General features: G+C 34.4%; 1 protein-coding gene and 1 pseudogene across 1 annotated transcript; both read right to left on the reverse strand.

Annotated features, from left to right (window-relative positions):
• Positions 1-704: 704 nt before the first annotated feature.
• Positions 705-6,175, reverse strand: LOC123206978 (annotated as a pseudogene).
• A 7,513-nt stretch (positions 6,176-13,688) lies between these two features.
• Positions 13,689-15,655, reverse strand: LOC123206998 (AAA-ATPase ASD, mitochondrial-like). The gene has a single exon (XM_044624301.1). The coding sequence runs from the start codon at positions 15,479-15,481 to the stop codon at positions 13,934-13,936; it is 1,548 nt and encodes a 515-aa protein (XP_044480236.1). The 5' UTR covers positions 15,482-15,655; the 3' UTR covers positions 13,689-13,933.
• Positions 15,656-17,443: the final 1,788 nt, after the last annotated feature.

Genomic DNA, 17,443 nt, shown 5'->3' on the forward strand with positions numbered 1-17,443 from the left:
CTCTCCCATAGTCAACATTTTGCTCTGTTTCTTTTTCTTTCTGATATAATTTTTTCTCTTCTTTAGACTCTCAAGATGGAAAGGATTATATAGAGTCCTGTGAATTGCTGATCAAGTCATTAAGCTACTCACCATTGGCCCTCATGAGCTTCTGAGGGGCCCCCATTGTGGAAATACTTAAACTTCGGACGTCTGAGTCAGTTTCAGGTTCATCGTCCTTTATATGTATTTGTGTCTTATGTGAGACTTGTCTCATTCATCCTGCCAACAAGTTAACTGGAGTCTATATATTGGAAATTTCAAAGCCAAGTTTCCAATAGTGTTATTTTCTCACAACGTGAAAGAAATTAAAAACATGTGCAGCTTTCTCTTTTGACTCCATTATTTCCGCAAATAATACACAGCTTTGAATGGACTAAATTTTGCGTAATCCGGGGTTTCTAATAAGTTGATGTCAGGAAACCCAAAGTAAGAAGACAAAAATACGCAAACACTCAATACAGGAACACAAATGTTTATATGAAAAATTTAATACAAGAAAAACCACCGGCCAACGTTAACATTGATGTGAAATACAATCTTGAATCTAAATGAACCAACTAATACATTTATTCATGTAAGCTTTAAGCATCAAACATCACCAAACAATTGGAACTCAATTCAGAAAACGACCATAATTGAACAAATGATACATAAAAATTGCTCTATATAGAAGATATATTGGCATCAATTTTGCCCCAACTAGAATGGCAAAATGTTACCACATATTCTTTGGAAGCACAATTTATCAATGGTGGTGGCATGTCAAATGCATAACTATAATAAGCAGGACAAGCATCCTTGAAAATCTTCGAGTATAAGTTAGGCTTGCACTTCTCTGGGGTTCCATATTCATTCCTGCAACAAAATGAGTCAAGATTGAATGCCAAACAAGCACTTTTGCAAGCCACTACTTGCCCATTTTTGTTCACAACTTGGAGCTCTTGTGTGTTGGTTTTTAATGGAGATTTGTATGCAAAGAAAGCATGAAAAAACGCAAAAAACAGAGGAGAAAAGAAGAAAAATCAGAGCTGGAACGGAGGAAGTCTTTTTGGCTGTCAAAAGTCACTGCTTTTTTCATTACTTTAATAATACATTTATATACATCCTATCTTACTAAATACAAGTACACAGCAGCTCAAATTAAGCTAAACCATCCAATTTCTTACAAAGCAAACCAAAAACTTACCTGCTCTAACAACTCCAAGCTGCATTGGTTACATTCCAACTAAATTCAAACTAAAACAATTCAAAATGGATAAGAAAGTTTGTCAACATATTCAATATATCAAAAATAAATTTCAGCAGCACTGCATACTTTACTTAGCTTCATTACTCCTCCTTGACAAACTTACTTACCATTCCCAATTTGTTCCTTAGTTGAACAAATTTATTTGTGCTAACAACCTTTGTCAACAGGTCAGCCAGTTGCTCTTCTGAACTGCAGTGAATTAGCTGGATTTCAGATTCTTCTTCTGCTTGCCTTATTGCATGATACTTGATCTTTATATGCTTTGTTTTGCCATGAAAAACTGGATTTTTAGTTATAGCCACAGCAGACTTGTTGTCACAATAAATAGGTGTTGCATTCATTTGTTTTTCATGCAAATCACCTAATATCTTTCTCAACCAAATGGTTTGATTTACTGCAGAAGCAGCAGCTATATATTCTGCTTCTGCAGTAGACTGAGCAACAACACTTTGTTTTCTTGAATTCCAGCAGATTGATCCTGATCCAAGAGAGAAAATGTAACCAGAGGTGCTCTTTAAATCATCCATTGAGCCACCCCAGTCACTATCAACAAAACCATGTAGATTGACCTCCAAATTTCTGCTGTATAATATTCCAAGATCAGCAGAGTTCTTAACATACCTGAGGACCCTTTTTGCTGCTTTAAAGTGCTATTGGCTTGGTCTTTGCATAAACCTTGAAAGCAAACTTGTTGCATACATTATATCAGGTCTAGTAGCTGTTAAATAAAGCAAACATCCTATCAAACTTTTGAAGACAGCAGATTCAATTTCTGGAAATCCATCATTCTTTTTTAGTTTTTGACTTACTACAAGAGGATTGTCAACCCCTTTTGCATTCTTCATACCAAACCTTTTCACTAATTCTTTAGCATATTTCTGTTGGCTAATGAAAATACTAGATTCTGATTGCAAAACTTCAATGCCAAGGAAGAAATTGAGTCTTCCTAAGTCAGTCATTTCAAATGTATTTTGCATTTCTAGTTTCAGCCAAGTGATCAAATTTGCATTGCTCCCTGTAATCAGAAGATCATCCACATAAATGGATACTATTAACACATCATCATTTTTTGACTTCACATATAATGTAGCTTTATTCAAGCTTCTCACAAAACCAAGCTTCACCAAATAAGTGTTTACTCTACTATACCAGGCTCTTGGAGCCTGTTTCAAGCCATATAAGGCTTTCTTCAGCAAACACACTTTTCTTTCATCTCCTTTTCTCACAAACCCAAGAGCCTGCTCTATGTACACTTCTTCATTCAAGTCACCATTCAGAAAAGCTGACTTGACATCTAATTGATGAAGAAACCAGCCCTTTTGAGCAGCCAATGCAATTAGAAGTTTAATAGTATCAAACCTTGCAACTGGTGCAAAGGTTTCAGAATAATCTTCACCCTCCTTTTGTGCATAGCCTTTCACTACAAGCCTTGCCTTTAACTTGTTTACAGAACCATCAGCATTTAGTTTTGTCCTATAAATCCACTTGACACCTAAAACATGTTTATCAAGTGGCCTATCAACCAATTTCCAGGTTTCATTTTTCTGTATCATTTTTATCTCCTCCTGCATGGCTGCCCTCCAACCAGAAAACTTTGAAGCTTCTTCATAATTGGTAGGTTCAATCATTGCCAAATTACACCTGCTATAAATATCAGCAAGTGATTTCATCTTGACTGCTTTATCTTCATCATCACTATTATTTTGCTGCTCACTTTCTGTTTTTCTTTCATTGTGCACAATTGGCTCCTCCTTTATCTTCCTTTGGGCTGCATTTATTTCCCAATTCCACACTGATTCTTCATCAAACTTTAAGTCTCTGTGAATGCCAATTTTACCATTTGAAGGATGATATACTCTATATGCCTTGGACTTGTCACTATAGCCCACTAATACACCTAACTCAGCCTTCTTGCTCAATTTTTCTCTCTTCATTTCTGGAATAAAAGTCCAACAAACACAACCAAATATTCTCACATAACTTACATTTGGCTTTGAACCAAACCAAGCTTCATAAGGTGTTTTATCTTTTAATGCTCTTGTTGGCAGCCTATTGAGCAAATGGACTGCAGTATTTACTGCTTCTGCCCAAAATTTCTTTGGTAGATTGCTTTCAAACAAAAGACATCTTCCCATCTCCATAACAGTCCTATTTTTCCTCTCACTCACCCCATTTTGTTGAGGAGTATATGGGACAGTGAGCTGGTGTTTGATGTCATTTTCCTTGCAAAATTTCTCAAATTTTTCATTAGTATACTCTCCTCCATTGTCACTTCTTATCATTCTTAGTTTGCATCCACATTCATTCTCTACAAACTTCTTGAAGTTCACAAACACATCAATAACTTCAGATTTTTGTTTGATGAAATACACCCAACACATCCTACTAAAATCATCTATGAACAATACAAAATACTTGCTGCCATTTAAGGAATTTTCTGACATAGGGCCACACACATCAGTGTGCACTAACTGCAACTTCTCCTTGGCCCTCCATGCTTCACTCTTTGGAAAAGCAAGCCTTGTTTGCTTTCCCAATTGACAAGCTTCACAAATTTTCCTCATCATTGCCACCTTTGGCATTCCAACAGCAAGTTCTTTCTCAGTCATCAATTTGAGTCCATGTTCATGAAAATGGCCTAATCTTTTATGCCATTTAATTGATTCATCACCACTACTAACAAGTGCTTGAGCATTCACATCATTTAGCTCTAAACAAAAACTTCTATGCATCATATCTACCATCATTACTTCTACTCCTTTTGAGTCATACACATGACATTTTTTATTGTCAAATTTTAGAGAATAATTATTTTCTAACATTTGACCAATACTCAGAAGATAAAGAGCAATACCAGGAACAAGTAACACATCATTGATCAATCTTGTACCTGAAATTGTTTTGACAGCCACTGTGCCCACTCCTTGCACTTGCAATAGCTCTCCATTTCCAATTTTGACATTGGAAATTTTGCTCTTTCTAAGGTTGATAAAAAGGCTTTTATCAAAGGTCATATGATTAGTGCATCCGCTGTCTAGTAGCCAATTTCGAGAATGAAATTGAGCATTATGGCAGTCCACAGTAAACAACTGCTCTTCAGAATGCTCCTCCTTCTCTTGCAAATTTTCAGCAACTTGAGCTTGCTGCTGAGTTGTTTTTCCTTTGTTCTTGCACACCTTTTCCATATGACCAAACTCCTTACATCCTCTACACTTAATCTCAGGCCTATACCAGCAATATTTTTCTGTATGGCTAGTTTTTTTTGCAATGCAGACAAGGTGGGAACCTGCCTTTCTTTCCTCTTTGCCTTTTATCATATCCATCCTTCTTCTCCTTTCCTTTCTTGTTAACATACTGCTTGTTTGAACTGAAACCAGGTTGTGTTTTTGATGATTGGGCTGCTGTAAATGCTCCTTCAGAGATTGTAACATTATCTCTAAAGGCTTGTCTCAATTCCACAGCTTGCAATGAATTGGACAATTCTGAAATGGTCATAGTGCTCATATCCTTTGAATCTTCCAAGGAGGAAATCTTTGCTTCAAATTTTTCTGGTAAACTTACTAACACTTGCTCCACAACCTTACTTTCAGAAGTGATTTCTCCAAGAAGAGTGAGCTGGTTCACTATCTTCATCAATCTATCAATGAAACTTTTGACTGATTCTCCATCTTTCATTCTAAGTAAAGCAAACTCTCTCTTTAAGTTGAAAATCTGCATTTGCTTTGATTTTTCACTGCCATGGAACTTTAGTTTTAACTTATCCCATGCCTCCTTTGCTGTTTCACAAGCCATGATTTTTGCAAACATAATTTCTGAAACAGCAGAATGGATACAAGACAAAGCTTTGTACCTCTTTGTTGTCTCCTCAGAGTGATGTTTAATCTGGTTCAGTGTTGGATTCTCAGGCAGTGGATTTGGCTGCTTATCCACTTCAACTACATCCCACAAATCGAAAGCTCTCAAATAGGCTTTCATTTTTACTGCCCAGGCTGCATAGTTTTCACCAGAAAAAACTGGTGCAGTCACTCCTGTAAAGTTGCTGGAAGCCATGGTTACTGCTGAGTTCCTTCTTTCTAACACTTCTACAAATCTTCCTTGACACAGGCCTTTACAAAGACAGAAGGCTCTGATACCAATTGTTGGTTTTTAATGGAGATTTGTATGCAAAGAAAGCATGAAAAAACGCAAAAAACAGAGGAGAAAAGAAGAAAAATCAGAGCTGGAACGGAGGAAGTCTTTTTGGCTGTCAAAAGTCACTGCTTTTTTCATTACTTTAATAATACATTTATATACATCCTATCTTACTAAATACAAGTACACAGCAACTCAAATTAAGCTAAACCATCCAATTTCTTACAAAGCAAACCAAAAACTTACCTGCTCTAACAACTCCAAGCTGCATTGGTTACATTCCAACTAAATTCAAACTAAAACAATTCAAAATGGATAAGAAAGTTTGTCAACATATTCAATATATCAAAAATAAATTTCAGCAGCACTGCATACTTTACTTAGCTTCATTATTGTGGGCAGCCAGTGTTGAGATTCTTCTTGCAGCCAGAAATTGTACAATTTGGTGATACTTGCCTTGGTGCCACCGTTACAGGGAGGTTATAGCCGTCAACTCAGCTCACGTCATAGTAATTTGGCTTGCCTTTATAGGCTTGTAGTGAAATCTTAACTAATGTGGCTGGTGGTCTGCCTATTAGGCCATTGCATTGAAGTCTTCCATCACAGTCACCAGTTTCACAGGCAGAAACCACCATCTTCAATAACCAGCTGGCCATTGTTAGGGGCAGTTGCAGGCCATACTGGAAAGGGGCATTTGTTATGCACATAAAATGTGACAGTGTGAGCTTGTGCTTGCCCTGAAAAATATATCATAACTTAAGAAGTTTATGTTAAATATGAAATTAAAAAAAAAGGCATTTAGAAAAAGTAATAAGCATTAAGAAAACCTCATGAGATGACTTTTACCAGAAAACATAAAAAGCCAAAGCTGGAAGATGCATTAATTTTAGATTAAAAAGTATTATTATTTAATATCGGGTTCTTGGGACTGTTATCTACTTTGTCTTCATGCCAATAACAATAATTGAGAATTCAAATAATTGAGACCCTACATGATTCACTAGTAATGAAATATAGGTAACAATATTTGAATAATAGTAAAATATTATCTAAATACTATAAACACACGTAATATTACTCTTATTATAAATTTAAAAAAAAAAAGAAAATAGTAAGAACACTAATAAACTCCCCATGATGCATAAATTATAAGATGAAGCACAATAATGTTAACTTAAGCTATGCGTTTCTTTAGAATTTTGACCTTCATATCGTTGATGAATGGTTGAAATTTTTTTCTGATGATCCATCTTTGGACAATGCTTTCTCTAATATATTTCCCATCCCACTTACATTCTTCCTCCATTCTTCACTTGATTTTCCACTCATCAGACGATGGATATTCTCCGTTACTTTCTCTCCTGTGATCGGTTTATTGTCACAAAGATTAATTCCAATCTTCCAATCGTCAACTACTAATTTTCTGTTAGTGAATTGATCTTCCTCTGAATTAGGAAGAAAATTTTCAATGCCATGGATTCTTCACATCTCTCTAGGGATGACTGAGTCAAAAAAGTTTATATAATTTTTAGGGCCAGAGGACTTTTCCCCACCCAAGTTTTAATTCAATCTCAAAGACATGCTCACATCTTTTCAAAACCCAAACACCCACTCATGGGCCAATTGCCATTAGAATTTTTTATTAGGTATAAAAGTAAAATTTTTATTTTATCAATAATAGTAAAAAATATATAATTTTATTTAATTTTTCCCATAGATTTTAAAAACTTGCATTTCAACCCCCACCCCTAACTTTGAAAAGTAACTTCCCCCTTCATCAAAAAAATCCCTAGGGTTTTCTCCCTTCTTTGGTCTCCGTCAATGGTGCTGCCATCGTCTCCACCTTTAGCCTGGTCGTCCCCCTCCTCGAAAGAGGATGTTGACAGAGATGAGGAACTTCGTTTCTATAGACAAAGTCGTCTCATCTCTTCATTGAGGATTCATCTTTGTCTCTTCGTCGATGGAGCCAAAAGATGATGAAGGCAAAAGATTCGTTGTGTTTTGTCTCTGTCAAGGAAGAGACGATAAGACTTGTCTTTGTCGATGGAGCCCAAGTTCTTAATCTCCATTGATGTTCTCTACCGAGGAGGGGGATTGCAGGGCTAAAAGTGGAGACAATGATGACCACCGTTGACAGAGACTAGAGAGGGGAGAAAACCCTAAAGATTTGGGGGGGGGGGGGGGAGTTAACTTTTCAAAGTTGAGGTTGGGAAGTGAAATGCGAGTTTTTAATATCTAGGGGGGAAATGAAATAAATTATATATTTTTCATTATTATTAGTAAAATGATGATTTTACTCTTAACCTTAACGGAAAATTCTAATAGAAGTTGGTTTATGGGTGAGTGTTTGAGTTTTTGAAGAGAAGTGGGTATGCTTTTGAGATTGAGCTAAAACTTGGGTGGGCAATGGTCCATTAGCCTATTTTTTGTCTAAAACTTTAAATATTCAAATAAAGAATTATTTGTGGCTCCTTATGCTCATCTAGTGTCTCAACATAATGAAAATTTTGAAAGGTTGAAAAGCTTCTTTTCCGCTTTCAATGTGCAGTATGAGACTTGCATCTCGTATTACAAAGTATGAGTTTTTGATATGAAATTTATATAACTTTGGATTTTACCATCTCAATAGCTAGTTTAGGATATTGTTCTCCAAAGGATGTGTCATTTGGTATCAAATCCAAAGTTTCATATAAACCCAAGTCAAAAGACATTTGAGATCGTATGGGAACCACTTTGACGTTTTAACCCCTTTTAAACAAACTTTCTCAATTTATTTTTGGCCCTCTGGAATAAATTTATCACTCCTCGGCCTGGGTTTGAGGAATTCTAAACATGTGTTTCGATTAAGGAATCAATCTATGTGATTAAATAAAATATATAAAATTGAAGGAATCCATGTCTACACAACATAAAACATACTTAATAGTACATCTCTCGTCTTGAAAGATTAAATCTGTATAGATGACAAATTTCAGAACATTGAAGACTGTTCAACAGTTTGGTTGGATCAATCTTAACATGAGTTATAGCCTGGTCTGTCTTATCAGCAGAGAAGCCACACCAGAATATATATATATATGTTTGACACTCCTCAATCCTCATACTTACCAGGAATGTCAATTAGGGTTGTAATCTATCTATATTATTCAAACTCAAATTCGAGGTCAGATCAAACAAGTAAAGTTTAAGTAAAGGATTGCAAGGGTTAATTTGTGTGATAAAAGTAGGGCTCCAAGCAACAAAGAGGATATCAGTTTGAAACATATTAGCAGTGATTTATTTGATACAATGATTGTGAAACTGGTCATTCAATATAAGTTTTTACCTCTTTGCTGTGGTTAGATTCTCCAACTTATATAAGGGTTCCTCCTTAAAAAAAAATAATAATAATAAAATAAATAAATATTGGTTAGAAGGAACCGCAAAGACTAGATTCATTGCCATTCAATTTCCTTAGTTTCTTCTGTGTGTTGTTGCCTCATTCATTCTGTCATTTACCGAAGAAAATATATTCGGCCTGAGCCTACCATCTTTGAATCTGCTTCAATTTTATGCACTTGCTGCAATCTTTATATTCCATAACCAAAGAAATTAAAGTTGTTCATCTTTGTAAGAGATAATGACTTTCATTCATTGAGGTATATGGTGAAAAATGGCTTTAATTCAAGCAAAAATCTGTAAAGAAATTTTAAAAAATATGAATTTATTCCTTATTCTGCTTATATAGCGAAGTTGAGAGTGTATTTAGCTTTATGGAATTCATAACTTCACCATTGGATGCAAGATTGACAGTGAGCAATAGGGGTAGATTCGAGTTGAACCGACCCTAAACAAGAATCTATTCAAACTCAGCCTAAATTTTGAATAACCAGTTAGAGATTGAGCTTGGTTCGCTCGATTGACAATGACTTTGCTGGAGAAGTCATCAGAAAAGTTGTTGGAAAACTACTTCATGATCGTCCATGCTTAGAACAAGTGACTGATTATTATTATTCTCAATTGATGTGAGCTGGAAGCTGAGTTAGAAGTCAAACTGTGATACCCTAAATTCAAAACTCATTTGAATTGGAATGCTACTAATTTTCATTCTAAATAAGAGTAATTCTACATCATGACAGTTTTTAAATTCTTTTCAATAATAGTTCCGAAGATAATTTAACATATTCAAAGTCTTATGAAAGTGTTAACACTAAGCAGTATCTATTTCTTCAGATTTTTTTTTTTTTGTATAAACAAGAAAAAGGTACATGTAGATGAAAACTATTAGTAACTTGAGGTTATTTGTATCCTTTAATATAATCCAAGTTAGCACAACTATTTTGTTAGTTGATATTTTATTTAAAATGGATGATGAGCTCTATTTTTTGTGCTTTTGCTGATATAAGTACAACCAGCTTAACTCTTGACATGTGAATTTGTACTTTGATGTATATAAGTGACCTTGAATGGGAATGAAAGATTTTCTTTATTCATCCAAATTCATTAGCTTAAGTATCGGGGATGTCTAGATCAACTTAGACATTAGTTATCCGAGATAACGCCGCTTATGGTTTAGGGCTTGAGTATGTCATAGTAAGTTGTATGGGCATTTGGGATATTGGAAAACATTTGAGAGTAATCACGTTATAAGTTATAATGGAACACTATAGTTGAGATATTGTGTGTCTTTGTTGTGGTTTTGTAAGTAGACGAGGTGAGTAGTAAAACTTATGGGAGAGTCAACTGTCTAGTTTAGAATGTTGCATGAAGAGGGCACTTATATCATTATGTTATTTGAGTTTTATGTATTTGTTTTTGGAGACTATGTTTTTATTTATGCACTATTTTCGTTTGGGAGTTGATATCAAACACTTTGGGTATGTTGAATAATATTATTAAGATTTTCTTTATGATATGGGTTGTGAAGTTATTCAGTTGAATGTTTTACATCTTTTTGCACACTTACAATATAAGTTTAAATATCATGATTAATTATTCGCTGTGGTGAAGTAGAATTTTTAGTATGTCTCTTTGGGTCTATATTTCACTTAGAGCTATGTTTTTAGAGATGAGTGTTACATAGACGAAAATGACCAATCTTTTGGAATATTTCTCAAAGAACATCCTAAATTCATAAGAAGAATACTGCCGAAACATAGCTCAAACAAACATTATACTGGCAAGAACAGAACCCACATGAGGAAACAAGTCTTTAGTGGCTTCCATTCTTGAGCTTAATGGGGTTTGTGGAAGGGTAATTTTGAGTGGATTAAATAAGCTTAGTCTGGTTATCTTGTGTGTGAACACATTGCAGGAAGACAGACTGAAATTGGATTGTAGTTTTGTCTGCAACTCTACATATCTTTCAGGCGAAGCAAAGTTGTTAACATCCCTAGACCTTTAGTTGAAAAGTGAGTAAAATATTCAGCAGAGCTTTCAATGAAATCGGATTCTGATACATGGGTGACATCTAATATGATATAGTGGCTATGATGTAAGGGTTCATTAGTCGGTAATTTAAGAGTAAAATATTTCTTTCTTTCTATCAATTAGGAAGAAAACATGTCACACTACAGATTCTTCACGACTCTGTTTCGATGACTCCAGTCAAAGAAGTTTCAATAGTTTATTCCTAAAACTTTAAAATTTCTAAAACTACTTGAATCTAATCCTACCACTTGAGATATTAGAATCTACGTAACACATAAACAGAAACGCAAAAAAGGAAACATGAAAATGCATTTTCTTGAAAATATGGGAAATGGAAACATAAGAAAACTTATAAATATGAAAAATATAAAGTTTTTTTTTTAATAAATACCAAATTTTTTATAACAAAAATATATAAACTTGTATAATATAAAAATAAATAATTAAAAAATAAAGAAAAAGACTACTATAAAATTGAATCATAAAACCTATTTAAATTATTTTTGTGTACACATATATAGATATTTAAGAAGAAAGCAATAATACACACCAATTTATATAACATGACGGAGAGGAGATGAGTAATACATCGGAGGGTGGAGAGGTGATAAATTCAATATAAGATTTAGAAATATTTCAAGTTTGAAAATATAATAGATGTGTATTTAATCGATTTAACAATTTTTTTAAAATATAAAATAAACGTTTCGTACAAGTTTTGGAAAGTTTCGAAAATGGAAACATTTCCGAAACGTGGAAACATGCCCCATTGTGAGTTTCCATCCTTCCTAGATTAGAATAGATATATACTTGGAATCTGTTCTCATATCTCAAGTGGGTAGGATTCGATTCTAAGTAGTTTGAGTTAGAATTCAAGGTCAAATCAAACAAGTAAGGATTGAGTTTGTTTTCAGGCTAGAAATAAATATATTCATGCACTACATATGAATAGAGTTTTCCCATTATCATAGGCATGTTAAGATAAGATGAGGATGAATGTATTGCAAGATAAACAAGTTTTGGTTGGAAAGAAGAAGAGAAGGAACCATAATGACTAGATTCATTGCCATTAAATTTCCTCGGTTCTTTCTGTGTTTTGTTGCCTCAGTCACCTTGTCTTTTACTGAAGAAAACATATTCAGCCTGAGCCTGCCATCTTTGACTCTGCTTCAATTTTATGCAATCGCTGTATTTAATATATTCCATAACGAAAGAAATTAAATTTGTTCATCTTTGTGAGAGATATTGACTTTCATTCAAAGAGGTATACGGTGAAAAATGGCTTTCATTCACGTTAAAATCTGTAAATAAATTAAAAAATTATGAATTTAGTCCTTATCCAGCTTAACCAGTGAAGTTGAGAGTGTATTTCCTTCTAGGAATTCATAACTTCCATCTTTGAAAAAGAAAGTGACATTGAGCAATAGGGGTGGATGCGAGTTGAACCGACTCAGAACAAGAATCTGTTCTAACTCAGCTTGAATTTTGAACAACCAGCTAGAGAGTGAGCTTGGTACGATCGATTAACAATGAGTTTGCCGAAGAAGTTGTCAGAAAACCTCTTCATAATCATCCATTCTTAGCTTAATGGGCTGGAAGGGTAAATTTGAGTGGCTTAAAGAAGCTTAGTTGGGTTACCCTGTGTGTGAACACATTGTAGAAAGAGATACTGAAATTGACTTGTAGTTTTGTCTGCCGTGATATCACTCTTGGTACAGTAAAAAAAATTTTCTCGTAACTACTCTGTAAATCTTCCTATGAATTAGGAAGAAAACTTGTAACACCATGGATTCTTCACGTCGCTCTAGGGATGGTTGAGTCAAAAGAAGTTTCAATAATTTATATCTAAAACTTCAAATTTTCAAATAAAGAATTATTTGTGACTCCTCATACTTATTTAATACCTCAACATTATTAAAATTTAACGAGTTGAAAAACTTCTACTACGATTTTAATGTGAAATATGAGACTTATATCTTACATTGTAAAATATAGGTTTTTGATAGAATTTAGATGGCTTGTCTTTCTCGATATCAATTACTAGCTTTAGGATATTGTTCCCCAAGGGATGCACCATTTGGTATCAAATCCCAAAGTGTCATATAAACCCACATCATAAGCATATTTGAGATCGAATTGGAGCCACTTTGACATCTTAACCCCTTTTAAACTAAATTTCTCAATTTATCTTTGGCCCTTTGGAATAGATTTATCACCTCCTTGCCCTGGGTTTGATGATTTCTGAACATGTGATTTGATTGAGAAATCAATCTTTGTGATTAAATAAAATATATAGAATTGAAGGAATACAACATAATGGGAATGTATCAGTCGGTTACTTGAAGGATGCAATGTTTAGAAACATACTTAACAGTACCTCTAACGTCTTGAAACATCAAATCTTTATGGATGACAAATTTCAGAACTTTAAAGACTATTCACCAATTTGGTTGGATCAATCTTAATATGAGTTGTAGCCTTGTCTGCATTATCAGCAGAGAAGTCACACCAGGAGAGTAAATAACGTGTAAGTTTGTGACTTTCCCTTTATTGCTAGCAAGTAATTGATAGGTTCCAGCCAAGACAGATTCGATCAAATCAAGAATTCAGGAAAGAAACTAGGCAAGGGTTGCAGATTTGTATATAGTGTGGTTCAGTTGCAAAGAACAATGTATATGAATGTAGTAGTAATGTAATCACACTCAATGAATGAATACAATATTCTTATTACATGAATTTGGATTGATACAAGTAGACGCCGGCAGTTCAAGGCACCAGTCCTCCCAGTTCTCATTCCACAGTTATTTGCAGCTTGACACCATAACTTGGATGGATAGATATAAAGATATAAGATAAATTGAGATGAAACAACATTTTATTGACTTGTATACAAACAGTATCATGATCTACACACAAAACAAACTAAAACCAATATTGCCTTGCTGCTAGTTAGCTCCAGCATATTTGCAATAAACAATCACTATGCAATTCAGCTGCTTATTCTGCAAGATACACACACTGTATACCAAATATGCAAGATTATATTCAATTCTTCACAAGTTGTGAAACCATCGTTGCTTGAATTCTGGGTAGAATTCAAGATCAGTTCTCCACGCCTTTATCTTCCTGGTTGATGAAACCATTCTCTTTCACAGACTTAGTTGATGTTTCGTCACCCCTCATATCCTTCTTAGCAGAGCAAGTACACTTGTCCCCCTCCTTCTCTTTCTCGGCCTTTGAGCGCACCTCTTCCTCAGCCTTTTTTATCGCTTCCTTCTTCGCCAACTTGAGAGCTTTAATCAGATTCTTCAGACAAGTCTCAGCATCATCTTCATCAGACTTCGGCATCAAATGCTCTGCTACATCTGCAGGTATCATATTGGTTTCTGCCAACCGACTGCTAACTTCTGCAAACAATTCATGTGAGTCAATATCTAAATAATTCTTAGCTAGAACCTTGAATGCATCGAAGCAACAGTAGGACATTTCAATATGCCTGTCCATCCTTCCTCTCCTGATAAGTGCTGGATCAAGCTTGTCCACATAATTAGTAGTGAACACAATGATTCTTTCTCCCCCACAAGCTGACCAAAGGCCATCAATGCAATTCAGAAGCCCAGATAAAGTGACCTTGCTTACTTTGTTCTCACCTTCCTCTTTCATCTTCTTTTCAATGGGACTTTGCTCTTCTTTATCCTCATCTTTCCCCTTTTTCTTCTCGCGCTGACCAGTAAGATCAAGCGAGCAATCAATGTCCTCTATAACTATGACAGATTTATTTGTTGTCTCGATCAAAAGATTTTTCAACTCTGAGTTGTCCATGACTGTGGTAAGCTCAAGATCATAGACATCATAGTTTAAAAAATTAGCGATCGCAGAAATCATGGTGGATTTGCCAGTTCCTGGAGGACCATAAAGAAGATACCCTCTCTTCCAAGGCTTCCCGATTTTTGTGTAGTACTCTTTCCCATCACTGTACTTCTTGAGGTCATTCTTGATCTCTTCCTTCTTCTTTCTCTCCATTGCCAATGAATCAAATGTTGCAGGATGCTCAAAAGGTACATGACTCCACTTTGATTGTCTCCAGCCATACCAATTCTTGCTAGGATTATTACTGAATAGCTTTCGAATGCGGTTCCTCACTGCAACATCCTTTCCACCGGCAAGCACATGCTGAACATAAGTCCCTGTGATGAGTTCTTGATGACGTTTATGGAATCTGAGCTTGAAATACCTCTTATCGTCGTCGCTTCCATACCAAGAAATTGATTGTGTTTTGGAAGGGGCCTTATGACGCAATTCCCACCAGACTTTGACCCCTTTAAACATATCTGTTACCTCTTCTCTTTCCTCCATGCTGAGAATTAAAGACTTGCTATCTTGCACAACATCAGCCTTAAATCTTTTTGCACACAAAGTGGCTCTGGTACTGAGATAGTTTCTTATGTCAGTGAAGGCTTCATTACGCTTGAGAAATTTACCAGAGTATTCATGAAATGTAATTTCAATGTAAGGATTAAAAAAGCGAATCAATTTGTGGATAAATCTTTCAACATAGAGCCAAATTTCATAAGGGAAGTAGGTTCTAAACATAGCTGTTGCAGCTACAACTGAGGTTAGAGTAACCCAGAACTCCCCCATGGTTACCATTTTGCTCTATTTTCTCTCTTTCAGAACTTGCATGTCTACTGTTATATAGAGCCCTGTTACTTTTATTCCACCGAGCATGAAAATCTACGGTTGGCCACGCGTGACAGAAAGTTGACTAGGAACCTGTTGCTGTTAAATATCTAGCAGAAAATAGGATCAGATCAAGGGCACATGTGTAACACCCGAAAACTACATAAACATACATGTTATGCATGGCGGATTTTTCCACCACATGTTTTTGAATTTAGCCAAATGGTAATGTAAAGGCATTAAATGCCTCAGAAACTTGGCTTGGAAGAAAGCCACTTTTGTTGACTGGAGGGGTGACAAATTCCCTATCAATACCCCCCTCCTCTCCTCATGAATATACACACTTCTGCATCCGCGATTTGCTTCTTGTCTCTTCACTCTTGCCTCTTTCTTCTTCTTTCGTAGCTTTGGCTTAATGAGATAATAATTCTCCTTTTGCAATTCACTCATTTTGTTATTTATTTCGTCATATTTATAACACAACATAATTTATAAATTTCTTAACCAAATAGTCTTAAATACATAGTTTTTTTTCTTAAACCTCAAAACATTATAACAAAAATAATTATCCTCAATAAAAAACATACACTCAAATAGATACAACTTTTTTTTCAATCTCCTTAACTGCCCACTTTTTACTCATTTCTCAATTGTTAAATAGTCACTTACACTCCATGTCAAAATTTACTCTACAAAAAGTTGGATAACGAGAAAATAAGTTGTCAACTCGATAAGTAAAAACTAAATGAAAATATGCACGCAAGTACTGACAAAAAAGGTCAAATGAAATAAGATATTTAAATATATAAAACAATATATAAATACCAAAATATATCTAAATTTTTCATGTATCAATCTCAAGTCAAAAATATCATATATAAATCTTGAATAAAAAAAATTATATATCAATCTTAAGTAAAGAAACAACATATAAAAATCTCAAGTCAAAAATATTTTTCAGACTCATGTCACGTAATGTTACTTGTACTCCTGGTGACCCAGTCAAAATTTCAAAATCAAATATCACGTGTAATCTTGGTGACCCAACTAGAATTTCAAAATCAGATATCTCTCTGATTAAGAGAAAAATTTTACACAACTCTTATATGTTTCAAGCTACCATGCAAAATCTACTCAGATTCCTTAATGAAAGAAATTATATGAACAACACTGCTTCACTATTTTAATCTCTTTCTCAACAATTCTTCTCTTTCTAAAATTAATACTCAAAATTTGTCTTTTTGTTTTAAAAGAAAATATTTTCTCTCTCCTTTTTCTTTTCAACGTAAACTTTAAAATAAAATCACATTTATCTTCAATTTAATGACAAATAAAATATCTTCTTTCTTCGTGGCAAACTTGACGCTTATCCTTGCTTTTAACTAATAAAATGTTTTCCAAATTTGAACTTACGTTATCCCCTAAAAATTTAAATCTTTTCTTATAATAACATCTATCTTATTTAAATAATACTAATGACAATAATAATAATCATAATAATAATAACAATTAAATAATGGATATTCTAATATGCACAAGAAAACAACTCATCATGGGAATCTACTGCTTAAACTTAAAGGTAATTATCGATTTGTTACTTGTTTACGTATGTCACCGATCAAAGATATGGATAAAATTGTAACACCCCTATATAAATCCACATTGACAGAACACGAGAGGTATTGGACATGTATGAGTATTTCACATTTGGTAGGAAAGCTAAGACAATATTGTTTAAATAACCTATGAGTACTTAAGTTGTCAAAACCCATTTTGGAATGTAAACACCAAAAGCAAAACAAATTTTGTTTAAAATAAACAATATCTTAACAATAAGTAAAACTATTGGATCAGGATGTTACAAAAATCCTTTTGGTTTGATTCGCTTGGACTTCCTTATGATAGGTTCCTGGAAATATGGTCACCTGGAAG

Source organism: Mangifera indica, unplaced genomic scaffold (genome assembly GCF_011075055.1).
Source record: "Mangifera indica cultivar Alphonso unplaced genomic scaffold, CATAS_Mindica_2.1 Un_0055, whole genome shotgun sequence".
In the NCBI taxonomy this organism is placed as follows: Eukaryota; Viridiplantae; Streptophyta; class Magnoliopsida; order Sapindales; family Anacardiaceae; genus Mangifera; species Mangifera indica.